Genomic DNA, 15,542 nt, shown 5'->3' on the forward strand with positions numbered 1-15,542 from the left:
CATAAAAGCATCTGTCCTACCTCAAAGATGTTCTTGGTCATGCCTGGGAGACCGTAGTACGCTAAACCAGAGCTGCCTGAGCTCACGCAGATCTCTCCAACCTCGTCTGTCTGGCAGAGAAAAGGTGTTCCCTCCACTCGCACCACGCAGACGACAGCTGGGAATGGATGATTGAAACAGAATGCGGAACACAATGTTTTCATGTTTCAGCCTTAAGTGTCACATCTCAATGAGTCTGGCAATTATAGAACAAAGTCTTTAATGTTAGACTAAACGTCTCAAACCTATAAAATAATAATCAGCCAGTTCACCAACAAGATTTATAAAGTAGCTACAGTATTTCAGCTCAGTATTTCAACATGTAGACAAAGCAAAGCACAAACAATCTGTTCCTGTCGCACAATTCTCATCGTGATTTGTCTGTGTCCGGCTTTACCTCCAGGCATGACCTGGCCCACATCCTGAACTGTGAGGACAGAGAGTTTCTCCTCTGTGTCCACTCGGATCACACCGTGACTCAGTCCGCTCATGGACAGCACTGCTTTGCCTGGAGGAGGAACACCCATCTCTGGAGGTCTGTAGGACACACCAACACGCACACACATTACTATAGCTAAATAAAAAAACAGCATCTGACTAACATAAACACAAATGGAGAGACTTGAAGAGCAGCGAGGACATCCAAGGACAACTGCAACCAGTTCTCTTTTCATCCACATTACCCTGTAAAAAAGTATTCCCTTTGAACAATTTCACTCTTTCCTATGTCAAAATATCAAGCTTGAAATTCTTCTATTGTGATTTTATGCAACAGACCAACAGATAGAAATACATTCTTGTAAAGAGAAAGAAAAATTATATATGATTTTTAGACTTTTTTAGCAGTAAAAGTCTTTAAGGTGTGATGTGGATATGTCTCTAGCCTGCTTTGTTTATATTGTTCCAAGTTTAACCTGAAATCAAATATGCTCTATGAAGCCCTCTGAGGTTTGCAAGTGAATATTACTACTTTATGCAGGAGTCGGAGGAAGACATAGCAGGTCATGTTTGCAGTTTGCCAAAAACCCTGTAGTAAAGGTAACCGATATGTGGAAGAGGGCGCGTAAGTCAGTTAAGTCCAAAACAGACATTTTTGGCCAACATGCAAAAAATGCTATTTGAGAAGCCTGAACACATCATCGCCACAGTTTAGCATGGTGGCAGCATCAAGCTGTGGGAATGTCCCAAAAAGGAAAGGGAAGCTGCTAGGAGTTAATGCTACAAAGAATGAGCTAAGGTAGTACATAACCCCCCAAAGATTGCAAAAGGTTACAAAAAGTACTGATTGGGATGGTCAAGATTATGGTAGATGCTCTGTATTTTACTAATTAGGTGACTTCTGAAGGCAGTTGTTTGCACCTAATTTCTTTTCTTTTTTTTTGTTAAAACTTAAAAGCAACATACTTTTTTTTTCTTTCATTTTCCAATTGTGAACTACTTTGAGTTAGGTTGTCACATAAAATTTCAATGAAAAGTAGTGACATTTGTTGTGATGTGGCAAAAAGGGAAAATGTTCATAGGGTGTTCGTTTTATTCTTCTTTTTGTTTTTAAAACACACCTCATAAATTTGACGAGCTTTTGAAAATTTGAGAATCTGTCTCTCTCAAGCAAAAATAATTCCAACAGGATTTTTACTGTTAAAAAAATGCTAGTGTCTTTGATTAAAAGCTTGCTTGTTTAGTCTGTCTCTTACCTTTTGTTTATAGCTGACCACCTTAATTAGAGCTTGATAACACAAATGACAAAGTTTAATTTATAGCATGTGTAGTAGCAGACATTCACCTCCGGATGGCGACAGTCATTGCTTCTGAGGAGCAGGCACATGGGCAGATCACCTCAGGTCGCAGCCCACGTGCCTGAAACACATTGAGGAAGGCGTCGCAGGATGATATCGACCCTGTGGTAACACACACACAGTCAGTCTGATGCACACGCAACCAAACATCCCTAGCAGACAATATAGTGTCTTGTACCTCTGAGACACGTCTATGCAGATGTACTCACAGGGGTTAGCGCCATCTGCCACGATCAGCATCCGTAGTGAGCTCAGACTGATGTCTCTCTGGTCTCTCTGGGCCAGCAGAGACCAGTGCATGTCCCTCGACTTCACCACCGCTACCCGCGCTGCGCAGGGGACGCAAACACAAAGAGAATCTCTGATGCAAGCTCCTCTTTCATCCAACCTGACAGCCAACCGCATGTCATAAAATCTGACAGGGTGTACCGACTCTGGTGCCAACAGGTAACTCAGTAAAGGTCAAACCACACAGAGGGGAATTTTATTCAACTCAGTAGAAGTTTTTTCTTTCATCCTTCATCGTTGGGAGGACAACAGTAAGGCAACACACAGAAACTGTTTATTTGTTTTTCTTTTTACAAGTTTAACTGAATTTAGACACATTTTAAGGGAGACCATTTGCTCACCTTTGTACATGTGAACCTTCTGTATCCAGGACAGAGGGTTGACTTTCATCAAGGAGTAGGGAATGCTGATCACGTGCATCCGATTCATGACGCTCTGCCAGGAGAGCAAAAAGGCATCAGATAAGCTACAACACATGTACCAGATGCATCAAAATGACTGAACATGATGTCACTGGAAACCAGATTTTATCATTCAGAGCAGCAGAGTTGTGTGTTGGTGATTGCGATTTGCCAGAGAAGGAATCCGGATATGTCACAGCAAGTCGACTATAAATAGTGCCTAATACACCCTGCATGTTTGAAACCAATCAGAGCTGCGTCAGTGTGTTAAAGGAGGCAGATTTCTATGAGATGAGATGGTATTCTCCTTTAGGACTATTAGCCTGCATCATTTGCATGCTGATGAAGATCTACCAGGCCAGTCGGGTGAATATATCACATATTTCATCAGCAATTTGAGAACATGCTCCTTTTCTCACTTTGCTACTAACGCTATTAATCCTGAACTTTTTTAGACACTTAAATAATAATGAAGCAGGTTATTGAGCCATGCTTTAACTCAAACATAAACATGGAGAGAACTGTTAAAATCACAGCTTCTAAATGTGAAAAAGATCCGATTTGAACAGGTCTCGAAAATGACTGCAAAACCTTATTTAACAGGTAAAAATGAAAAACAGATCAAATCTAAAGTGGTATTTAACAACTTGTCTCAGACAGCTGTATAAAAACCTGGTGGATCCGCTTTTGAACAGTCTAGTAGTTTCATGTTTTTCCTACAGCAGCTCAGAGGTTAGAAGCACTTTGATAACCTTCTCTGCTCCTCTCACTCTTCTCGGCAGACAGTGACTGTCAGCTGAACAACTCCCAAATCAGCAGTCGTTCCTGTGACTGTGTTGATGATAACAAAACTCCTCTGTATTATTATTATTGTCTGATATAGTATTTTATATTCTAGGAAACTGACATTTAGGTTCGTACTATCTCTAATCATGATCATTAAAACTGACAGAAGAAAAATTGAACTATTTCAATCTGTATTCAATGAAACTACACAGGGATTCCACTTTATGGTTTGAATTGCAGAAATAAACTTTTTGATGAGTTTTCAATTTATTGAGCTGCAGCTCCATGCCTGTCTTAATGTCTTTACAAGACATTGTGAAAAACCTACCGTGAGGACACCATGCCATAATCCTGCTTCGCGTTTAAAGTCCAGAACATTCGTGATAGTTTCACCTATAAATCAAAAAGACCAGAAAGAATTAAGTCTAAATTATGAGGATAAACAATATTTGTGACATTTCATCCGACATGCTCAGTCTTCAGTTGCATTCAAAAACAAAAAGAATCTTACTGAAGAAGAAGAGAGCCAAAATTAACTTTTAGAAACAAAATCTGGAGAGTGACTTCAGGCTACCAGTGGAGTTCGGAGTTATTTAGAGCAAAACTGGGACACTGGGAGAAAGGAAGTGCTTCATGTTCTTGTTCTTTTCAAGCAGACCTGATGCAGGTCTGACAGACTGAAACACAACCAGCTGAAAGCAGCATAAATCAAACCGTAATTACACCACAGAGGGTATGTGAGCTGCTGAACGTGAAAGGAGAGGTTTTATGCTACCAAATATATAATGAAATATGTATTCAGTGATGACAATCTGTTATACCTGACCTGCTGTGTCTTTAAGGAAAAGTAGAGCAGTCAGAGCCAATTTATTTTTCACAATATTTACCTTCAACATAATCAGAATTACTTAAGCTGGTTGTAGGTTTACTTGTCTCTCCTCCTAAAATATCCATGTCACAGTAATGAATAAATGATAACAGACCAATAACTCATAGTAAGCAGAGTCCTCCCCACCTTCTGTGTAGCCGCAGGCCTGTGTGAGGGCCTGACAGTGAGCCAGCATGGCTGAATGGGACACGGTTATTCCCATGGTGCTTCCCTCTTTGCTTGTTTTATACTGAATTGAGGAAGCAAAGGAAAAACACAGATAGAAATGTGTTGAAATTTAAAAAGCATGGCTCCTTAACAATTTAACTAGTAAACAAAATTGAATATTATCAAATATTAGCAAAAAAATAAGCAAATAGTATGCTAATTTTGTAATATCAGACATAAAACATCTCTTTTAATAATGCAATTATTGCATTATGTTGTTAAACTGCTCTTACTTCTATATAAGCGATGTCAATGCTGGCTTCCCGTACTGGCGGGTGCCAGTCTTTCGGAGGCTTCACAACATGCTTTCCATCTGTCACGAACCAAAGCAGCCGTGGCCAGCCTGCAGAGACGGAGACACAGAAATCCTTTCCAGCAAAATGAAACTAACACCGCAAAGCAAGTAGAAACAAAAACAAACCAAAGTCGCACCTTTGAAAGTGACAACCTCCCCTGTTTGTGCTTTGGGCAGGCCTTTCTGACAAGCATCAGTGGTCAGTGCCAGCGTGACCCCGCAGCTGCCCAACAGAAAGCCAATCTGCTGACTGCCTGCATCCTGGGATAGCAAAGTGAGAGTTGGTTTCTAACAGGAAAGCTTCGGCTATCCTAACAGTAAAATATTGAGACAGTCAACGCAGCCCAAATTTTAACAAGATAAAGCACATTTTAACAATTTTGATGCATTTTAATGGGACACACAAAATAATAATTGGAAAATGTAACAAAAATGAACAAATGCAAATAATAACAAAAAGTGGTGTGCAGTAATCATGAGCCCCCTTTACAATACTACCATTAACTGTTTGTAATTTGATATTAGTATAAATGCGGCTGTTTATGAAGGTCCCAGATTGTTTTAGTGAACAACATTCATTCAGACAGCTACTTTCACTGAGCTTTGATTTTTCAAAGAAGAATGAGAAAAAGTTTTGCACAGTTGGTAGAGAAAACCGCAGAAGACCTGCAGTTTTTATTGTAAAGCATCATGCTGCTACATCTGGAGCATTGACTCAGGCTGGCTGAGTACAAATGCAACACAATCTTGTCCTTCCGCTATAGAAACATACACCCCTTTGTATTAATCAGAACGCTGAATGTTCCTGAATGTAGGGAATGAAGAAAACTGAGTGACAGCCAACTGCTATTAAAAAAACAAAAAACTAAGCCCCTGATCTAACACACTCATATTAGGTCTGCAAATTATCTTAGCGCAAGAGTCATGCTGGGAAAACTACACAGCTCAGGGGAGGTAAAGAAGTGGGAGAAGAAGAGAGAGAAGGAAAATAGAAGAAAAGAGAGACAGTGCAAAGATAATAATCACAAAGAGAGAAATGACTGAGGGAAACAAAGAGAGGAGGAAGAGTGATCGGTGTTGTCAAAATGAGCCAATGAGGTTTTGGCTCCTGAGAACAGTTGGCCCGTGATCTAATATTTTGACTATAATTATTCTTCTTTTCACCCCACGCACCTTTTATTGATTACAGCCCAGTGTGTGCCAACAGCATGCTCATAAAGGCAATCAAGAACATCAATTACTATTCACCCAGCGTAGCTAATGTGGATGAATTTAGCAAGGTATGTGCTGATGAGTGCGCTGAAGTGGCATCGCATTATGGCGATCTGTAAGCAAACATGTCAGACACTGCGCTGCTGCTGTGGTGAGATAATAACACATAACTGCAAACTACACGCTCCTTAGCCGTATTTAATAACCAAATAAAACAGAAATGATTCCCGTTAAATACTGTAACTGCAGGGCAGTGCACATCTGGGCTTATTCATATCCAGCAGGGGTCAGTGCTGATTTGTAAATACTGACAGAAAGTATGAAAAACACAGACTCAAGAGGTTTTGTTTGTATTTTCTTTCTTTACCTTTCTGGTCAGCGGGACTTCAATAGGCACAGGGACCAGCTCTGCCAGGAGGCAGCCGTAGAAGGCCACCATGAACATCATGGGGTCATTGTTGGGGAAAACGAGCGCAACCTGATGGAGAGGCAAACAAGATGTTGAAAACATGGAAAGGTTAGGGCTTGAGTAGACAACTGATCATCAGTACCACAGTGCCTTTCAAATGTATTCACAGTGTACAAGATTTGTCACATTACAGTGACGAATCTCAATTTATTTACTGGAAATTTGTTATACAGACCAGCACAAATGCAGCGCTTTTTAAATTTGTATTTAAAAAAAAACAAAAAAACATGTATAACTTTTTTTTCCCCCCACGTAACATTCATAAACTACTTTGCCTTGGTCAATCACCTGCTCAGGTTTGTGGCTGTCGTATAAAAGGTGAGAAAGTTAAAGGGGTGTGAATACTTTTGCAAGGCACTGTAAAGCACTGACTGTAGCATCTGTATTGTATCAGTTTATGAAAATGACTTGTTTTCTCTCCCTAAGAAATAGCTAGCATCATAAAGCCATGATAAATATTAGGTTTTAGTTGGCAGTCGATGTGCTTAGTTAAACACAAAGATTGGAAATAGAAGAAACACCAAACCAATGTTTATGTGAGGTTTGGCATCTATTCATGCATAAACCCCAGAAATGCTATCTTTCCAGCAGTACACTCACTTTGGAGTTTGATAGATTCTGAAATGTTTAAACGATTCTCTGGCTGCAAAGATTACCCATGGCATTTTGAGCATTTCATGCTCATCAAATACATTAGTTATTTCAAGTAGACGTGATTGGATAAATAGCTTTGCATCTTTTCAGAAATGAGCACACAGCTGGATCTCATGACTTACTCTGTCTCCAGGCATTAGCAAAGGCTCATTTCTGCTGCTCAGCTTGTTTAGCAAAGTGTAGGCCAGTTTCTGACTGCGGGTCCAAAGTTTGCCTGCACGAATTAATGCACACCATCAAATACACGTAAAGCATAAGTTCATAAAGAAGAGCTGGTACAGTTTTATATTCTTTACTCCACTGCCGGGCTCGTTCTCCACAGGTTTATGCCTACCGTAGGTGAGTGTGTAGACGGGCTTGCCGGCGTTATCGAGTGCTGTCAGACAGGGGTTCTTTGGATGAGTGGTGGCCCACCTTTGCAGGGCTGCTGGCAGAGAAGGAGGCCAGTTGGTGGCCACCCCGAGAGGCTCTCCCTCCAGGGGGCTCATCTGCTGGCCCTCTGGCCTGGGCTGGTTGGGATCGGGCTGCTGGACTAAAAACAGAGGAAAGAGCATCTTTCTGAGAGGGTGGATTAGTGGATATTCTGAGTATCAGAGCAGAACTAGGCCCTGAGCTGTTTTCAAATCTAACAACCATGTTAGGAGAAAGTGACACAGAAACAGATGGGATTAAACGACAGTGTGTGAGGGAAATGAAGGATGAGAAGTTTTCACAACCATGTATTTATTTATTTATTTTTTACCTTTCAGAGGTTTTAACTGCTTGGGGTGAAAGAATAATACCAGTTAAATTCAATCTTACTGGCAAGTCAGAGCTTTTAAGCAGAGCTTGCAGGTGAAGATTCTTGCCAAATAAAACGATTTTGTTTGGAATAAAATGTGTTCAGTCTGCTGCTGTTTTACCTCTGTGTGTTTTTCTGCTCACAGTAAGCGGATCACCACAGCATCTGTGCCAGAACCAGCCAGCCTTTACAAATACCTGCTGATGAGTTGCTGCTCCAGACAGATTTTCATCTAGACAATGTTTATTCAAGGTGGCAGAGGACCACCCAAAGCACCATGCCAGGAATGTAGGAAATAGATGGACTGGGCTGGTCGTCTGTTTTCGCTCATTTCTTGCCTAATAAGTCCTTCGTGCCGAGTGATCTCAACTGCAAATAAGATCAAAAAACTGAAAGTGCTCAATTTTGAGATTCTTAAGGCATGACTACTTCAGAAACCTTTTCCAGTAATCTGGGTACTTTTCCCAGGTCATCCTTAAACCTGTAACCTGTTATCTTATAAAACAGATTTATAAGACAGAAATTTACCCCAGAATCTACAATTGTGAGCAGTCGTACTTTTGTTGCTACCCTGAACCTTCCAAATGTAGTTTTGTGAAGGAAAGAAAGCCAAACTTGCCAAATTGCTTGATTATTCTATGCATTATATGTCAGTAATTCCAGTTTTTTAAATTGATCTACAGTTCATATTTTTAAAGATCATATAGCCAAAAAAAAAAAAAAACACACAAACATTGTAAGTAAGCATATACGACTCACAATAAGCCATCTCCCTTGTTTTATCAAAGAATACACATTTTAACAAAAGGAGCCTTTTTATTACAGCCAGTAAAGCAGAAGGCCACAACACATTTGGTCTGAAATGGCACCGTCTGGAAATATCTAATGATAACCAGAGGAGTAATTCTTTCCTTGACAGGAACATGTTGAATGGATCCATGCTCGCTTATTGGCAACACAGAAAAAGAATGAAGTTTGCACAAAAGATAATCTCTGGAGGAAATGTGAAAGAGCTCTGTGGAAATAAACAGGTGGAACAGATGGATTCCTCCTCAGCCAATAAAAACAATTAAAAAAAAAACAACTGAAATCTTGGATTTAAGGGGAGGAACAATGCAAACTTGAGGGAGGGTGACAAGATGGTTCATGCCACAACTATTCATCTCGAGCGGGGTGCAAACAGCCTGACCACCAAGAGGAGCTCTTTGTGAGCATAAGGTTTCTAAAACCATATGCTTTCTTTGACAGCAGTTTTTACCTTTTGTGTTCTCATTCAAAACTAAATATCTGCTGATGTCCAGAGAGCGTTAAATTAATACCCTCTTCTCTAAAGACGATCCTCCTGTTTTTTGCCACGATAGCTTCAGCTGCAAAATCTACTTTTCTGTGAAGAAGAGTGTGTTTTAAGGCAGCTGCAGTATGACTACAAAATATCAGTTGTTTAGATGACAGTTTTTAAGAGTAATGTGCTTATGCATCGCTGTTTAGATCATAGTAGAAATGCTGGTCAGAACCAGAATTTGTATATTTGAATGCTACCTGGATTTTAGTGCTAAGAGGTTACACTGGGTTTACAACAGAATGCTTTTAAATCAGACCATAGGGTGCTGGTTTGTTAGCTCTCCAAGCTACTGCTCTAAGCCAAAATGTGTCTTCACTTCGCTCTCCTCACTGGAAATAACATAATCTTCACTCCATGTGCTTTGATTTACTCCCACCACATACATGTCCATTGTGGACATTGTTTTATATACCAATGTTCCAATTTGTTAAACACAATATTATCACTCTTTCATGACTTTGGCTGCATTTTTAGATGATCTGTACTAGTTTTTTTTTTTTTTGCATTTTACGTATTTCTGCAAGCAGTAATTATAGGAGAAACAAGCTTCTAAGAGTAATTGGTTCTGAATGGTAGTGGGAATGAATACAACAAACAGTCCAAGGAGATTAAGTGTTCCTAAAAGATATGAAGGATATAATTTCAGGGAAGCATAATGGGGAAAAAAAATCCTTAAGTGAGGTAACTATTTGGACTAGAGATGTAAAACTTGACGAAGAATTATAGGTCAAGAATCAAATTAATAGGCTGGAAAAAATAGTTTCTCAAGATTTGGTTAGTAGCAAAAACAATTACTTTTAGGTCATCTTACCATCTAAAAGCTCCTCGAAGTCGTCAACAAAGAATTCACGTAATGGTGGACGCTTTGGTCTCTTTAATGTATTGAGCAGCTGCTGGATTTTGTTGGAGACACGACTGTTGACAGGAACACCTATAAAATGAGTTTGAAGGGAGTGAGAGGTAAGAAGCGAGGGTAGACGCAAACAAGGCAAAGCAGAAATGTGACGGGAAACGAGCATGAAATACAAAAACAAGGAGGGATGTTGCAGTGGTGGGATGTGTAGATGCGCAGATTGATGAAGCAATGAGAAGAGCATAGATAGGGGGAAAGGTCAGCCTGGTGGTATGGTGCAATTTAGAGGACAATGAGCTGTCACACTGGAGCATGACAACAAAACAAGAGGAACCGACACCTGGAGGTCAAACATTCAGCCAGGAATCTCTAAAAATACGAGTAAACCTCACAGAAAAATAAATGTAAAAACAGCGCGCCACCTCCTGCTGCCTAGCAACACAGATGTCCTCTCTGTGGCATGTAAATTATAAAATGTCTATAAAGGTGTCCTTATTACACACACAGAAACAGATCACAATCAGTAGATCATTAGTTTGAATGTACATAAAAAAATACACGTGTATGCTTTTCACATGGTATACATGACCACACTTTAAAATCAGATGTAAGAGCAGGCAAAGCACAGAGACAACAGACTGAATACAAATGAGGACTGATGTCCTGTTAGATTTTCTTCAAGTACTGCTTGGTCTCAGACTAGATTTATCAGACAATACGTTCACCATTTAATTTCACCCTTAAATTATGAAAATGCTAGACATTCCAGACAGCCAAGGGAGCTGAAAGCCACAGCTGTACGCAGCATGCTGCATCTATCTTATAATAAAAGCCCAGAGTAAGACAGATGCTGCCTCCTTATGTGGGCACAGATGTACTGGGAGTTAATGTGTGGGGGTCAGCAGCCCCTGATTGGCCAATTAGGAAGTCCTGATGCTCACGGGACATAAATCCCACCAATTAATGAGCCCTGATCACTAATATCAAAGCCAACCAGGACCCATCTATTAAAGCACTATAATTAATCTGTATATGACTTTGGTGATTTATGCCTCCAGGACTGGTTTTGGCTTAAAGTAAAGGAAAATGTGACATCTTTCAACAGAAACTTTTTATTGCATAAACTAACAAACCCAATGTATAATAAAGATGCATTTAAGGAATAACAACTGTGTTCTGCTATATTTCAATTGCTGCTAACAAACCCAAATAAACCAACATGTGTTACTTCCATCTGTCAGAAATATTTCAAGGTCCTGACCGTGTCTGCGGGTCTGAGCCACAAGACTGTTCCAACCACTTCTGACACAAAAATGGCTCATAAATACATAGTTTCATTTTCCCCATATTTGTTGGTGCAGATAGGTTTTCTAGTTTTCACAGTATATTCAAACAGAAGACGTCTGATTTGTGTAGGTGCATTTGATGCGTAGACCATTTTCAGCCAGGGATTATAATTATACTAAAACCGCAGTGCCCCCAGGTTGTAATTAAAATGCAGCATTGTTCCAATTTGGAAATGTTTATTATGGTTCCAATTGAAACCAAGGGCATAAATTAATAAAATAATTGAATATTTCACAGCTGTTTTTAGTATTTTCTACTAGAAAGCTGAACACATATAAAAAACAAATCCGTCCTTGAAACATTTGGACTAAAGAGGGAAGGAAAATAAGATCAAAATGGATATGGATTTGTTGGCATACCAAACAACAGGCAAGAGGCACTTTCTTTGTTGTTTCAGGCCAATCCGTTTGTGTAGCATTTATTGCTAAAAAGATCAAGCTTGTGGTGTGCCCAATTTGTCCTGCCAGTCAGAGCTCTGATCTCCGAATGACGTCACACCCAAGTTAAGCCTGTTCTAGTTGCAAGTCGGAAAAGCACAAAGATATGCTATTTGTTGTGGTGCTAAGCATATTCAGCAATATAAGCCGATTGTGCCATAACAATGTACAATATTTCTCTCAGTAGTATGTGACGTATCTGAAGAGTGCTACTCACCACTGGTTTAAACAGTTTAAACCAGTGGTTTAAACAGTTTAAACCAGTGGTTTAAATAGACAAACTGTCAAAAGTGCTAATAAACAGTTTATACCTGCAATTTTCACTACATTATTAAATCCACAAGACCCACATTGGATCCAGAGCCAGAGACCACTCAGAGACTTTCTTAATCAGCATTTTAACTTCTAGAAGCTTTACTTATGACTGACAACAGAAAAATCCAATTTCTGAGCATAAAGATGACGCACTATTAGTCTCATATGTCTAAAACAAATGCTTCCAGTAGAATTAAGAAGGCTCCACATGTTTATATTTGGCATGGTAGGATAAAAAAAAGTTTCCCTCCCAAACAACCATTTGACATGCAGGCAGCACCTGGAGGAGACTTGGTGATCCAAAGAGGATGTTCTTTGCTGCCTTTCTGTGAAGATCAGCTCCAAATATTTTATTTACCTCCCTTGCCATCCTGCTCACTGTGTGTAGTAGAAACATAAATATGTGTCCTCATCCAATAGAAACTGGTCAGATGTCATATTTAAACCAAAGAACCGCTGAAAAGCTACTGATAAGTAAGACGTTCCTAGAAAGTCAACTTAAAAGTTAAAGCATAATTGGAAAAAAAAATGCTTGGTTACCAATAATTGTGCCACATATAATCTTTTTTTTTATTTCATTTTCCCACTGAATACATTTTCAGTTTCAAATTGTTCTACTGCAGTAAAACATTGATTTAAATGTAGACTTGTTACAAACCCCAACTAGCGAGTGCAGAAAGACTGAACTCAATGTGTGGCTAATGAATGAGTTTTAAAATGGAAGCAGTGACTGACAGCCGCCCTCGCTGAAGCATCTGCAGAGCTACAGGCTAACCGGCTGGTGTCACACATTGCGGTGAGCTTTATCACTTTGAGCGAAGAAACCAGAATGCCAATATGTTAAATATTCACAAGGCCAGATGACCAGTTACATCTGTTTACACTGTCTTCTTCTGCAGAAATCAGCTGGGTTAGACGAGGCTAAAAACACAGTCAAGGGAGCACACTGTATTCCACACTTCAGCTTTTCAAATGCTTTTACAAAGCAAAGCGGCAACCTAACAGCAGAGGCAAAGGCAGAACCACAAAAACACACACACACACACACACACACACACGCACGCACGCACAAATACACAAGCAGCTTAGTGCTCAAACACCAGCCTGCCACAGAACTGGAGGAACAATTATAAATACCATCGATTAAAGTCAGGGATCCGTCACCTCCCCACTCACAGCCTGGAGGAGAGACATATCAACGTGTCAGTGAAACAATCCTACCAAGCTTCTGTGCTTGAATGTGTGAGAAATCTACTGGCTGCTTCGCAGAGGTTAGACTGTGATAGCAAACAACAGAAGGAGAAAACATGGCAATGAATACGTCTTATGAATGCACTCATTGAACAGCTACCTTCACTGCAGAGCACCGGGTGGGTGAAGTGATGTTTAGTATTTGTTAGCAGATAGTCTGCATCGGTAGAGTGAGGCTCTGCTGACTCTGTGCTGTGGTTTATAAGTTGTCATGTTATTAAAATGCTGATGAATGACTAACAGAAAGAAGAAAGGAATGACAGGAGGATGATGGGTCCATTTTCACTATTTGACAGGGTTGACATTTTCTGAAGAAAACATTGTTTTACTTTAATTCTCCTTGCTTTTTTTTTAAGATGGATACAGTTTGTTACATATTATTGATATGAATCCTAAAAACACTGCAACAGCATTATGTACATTGCTTGCTAATAAACACAGATGTTTTACACAGACAGACACCATCCTCTGTTTGTAAGAGAGTTATACCTTTAAGTGCTTTGAGAAAGTGTTAATAATCCTTGAGTGTTTTAACACTCAAGGATTATTCAATGAGATCTCATTTGATAGACCATCACAATTAGTCAAGAATTGCAAAGTGTGTGTGTGTGTGTGTGTGTGGGGGGGGGTCATAGTTTTCAAGAATTTAAAACCTAAATCCACTTGGGAATATTTGGCAAAACGTGAAACTTCATTGGAAACGATGTTCTCTGTCCAATCTGACTGCAAAGAAGAATGAGCAAAAATTCAGTCTCTAGATTAGTGACTCTATAAAACAATGACTCAGGGGGGGGGCTGAATGCATGCCACACTTTTCAGTTTTTGAATCACAAAAATATGAATATGATCAGAAAATCAGTATCCTTTACTTCTTTTCACTTCACAATTATACTCTACTGTTTTGGTCTATCACCGAAAACAATACTGAATGCAACATATAGCACTTTAAAAACAGGTTTAAAACTGCAGCATAGTGCTGTACAAAAAATGATAACAAAATAAGTTGATGGAAAAAAAAAGTGACCAAATGTAGAAAACCTAAAAGAGTATGTATGCTGTGGAAAGTACTATTTATTTAAGCAGCACATCAAAAGATGCACATTAACAGTGATTAGTACATACAACACTAACACGAATAATTAGCTACTCTTGCATCACATCATAATTTTCTATTTAAAGCACTGACTCAGTTTCGATTGACAAAGATTTTGCTCAAAGTCCCTTAATTGTCTGTTTAAAAAGAAATTATTTCCTTCTGCTGATAATCATAATTACCTCGCCTTGGTTAGGCGAGGTAATTATGATTACCTCGCCTAACCAAGGCGAGGTAATCATTAGTAACAATATTTGCAGATAAATATTGTTACAATATTAGTAACAATATTATTAGTAACAATATTTGCAGATAAAATTGCTGTGACGTTTCCAGAGGGATTGGAGAGGCTGTTACCATGACACAGTGAGAGGGTCAGCTAGCGGGGTCAGTTGTGCCTGTCAGAAAAGCCGACGGGTGGAGGGCTGGACAGAGGGACAGACAGCAGGGAGGAGATGCTCTGTGTGTGCGAGTGAGACTGAGGAGGAAGAAACTCACCATCTGCGGTCTCCATCATGCTGGCATGGTGGTTGTAGCTGCGGGAAACGCCTCGCACCGAGCCCACCTGGGGCCGCTCCAGGTGAATCGAGGAGCGCTCGGACAACCCCGTCACGTCGGGGGGTGCTGAGTGGTTATCTGCGATGAGTGGGGTGTCTGGGGTTAAAAGGTCAGCCTGTATTTTGGGCTGTCATCATGAAACACTCTGTCCTAACACATTTGTGTTTTGACAGAACCTAGAGGCTGTAATGATGATTCATTTTAAGATGCGACTCCTCAGAAGATCAGGAGAGGATGACAGCTTTATTGAAGGATTTTTTAGCTGAACGTTTAGGCTGATCAGAAAACAAAGAACATGATCATTCAGTGTTCAAATGACTCTCTTTAACATATTAAAGTTTAACATTTGCTCAACAAAGGACCTCCATTTCTGAACAAACTCTTTGTCTTGGTGACTTGTGATGCACCAAGCTGTCAGGCAGAGATTGAAATAGGCCAATTTTTCCTTCATCAAATCTTGAAAAATCTTTTTTATGCATCAATTAAAAGCATCAAAACATAAAACCGCTTCTTTTTTGAGCTGCAAACA

The 15,542-nt window shown here is 39.8% G+C and overlaps 1 protein-coding gene across 12 annotated transcripts in view; it reads right to left on the minus strand.

Annotated features, from left to right (window-relative positions):
- LOC106948021 (disco-interacting protein 2 homolog A) overlaps positions 1–15,542 on the minus strand; it is an 87,046-nt gene that overhangs the window by 10,922 nt on the left and 60,582 nt on the right. For 5 of the 12 annotated variants that reach the window (XM_015033443.1, XM_015033441.1, XM_015033442.1 and 2 more), the window contains exons 7-21: positions 14,954–15,091; positions 13,249–13,290; positions 9,971–10,090; positions 7,371–7,568; positions 7,159–7,250; positions 6,281–6,391; positions 4,839–4,962; positions 4,640–4,749; positions 4,326–4,428; positions 3,639–3,703; positions 2,465–2,558; positions 2,045–2,164; positions 1,823–1,937; positions 437–576; positions 21–157 (exon numbers count right to left, since the gene is read on the minus strand). In XM_015033443.1, coding sequence (XP_014888929.1) covers positions 21–157; positions 437–576; positions 1,823–1,937; positions 2,045–2,164; positions 2,465–2,558; positions 3,639–3,703; positions 4,326–4,428; positions 4,640–4,749; positions 4,839–4,962; positions 6,281–6,391; positions 7,159–7,250; positions 7,371–7,568; positions 9,971–10,090; positions 13,249–13,290; positions 14,954–15,091 — 1,709 coding nt within the window. The remainder of the gene's footprint in view (positions 1–20; positions 158–436; positions 577–1,822; positions 1,938–2,044; positions 2,165–2,464; positions 2,559–3,638; positions 3,704–4,325; positions 4,429–4,639; positions 4,750–4,838; positions 4,963–6,280; positions 6,392–7,158; positions 7,251–7,370; positions 7,569–9,970; positions 10,091–13,248; positions 13,291–14,953; positions 15,092–15,542) is intronic. The other 7 variants (XM_015033445.1, XM_015033447.1, XM_015033444.1 and 4 more) reach the window with 4 other exon arrangements.

Source organism: Poecilia latipinna, unplaced genomic scaffold, assembly GCF_001443285.1.
Source record: "Poecilia latipinna isolate Pla-1442-1.1 unplaced genomic scaffold, P_latipinna-1.0 Scaffold269, whole genome shotgun sequence".
NCBI classification, from domain to species: domain Eukaryota; kingdom Metazoa; phylum Chordata; class Actinopteri; order Cyprinodontiformes; family Poeciliidae; genus Poecilia; species Poecilia latipinna.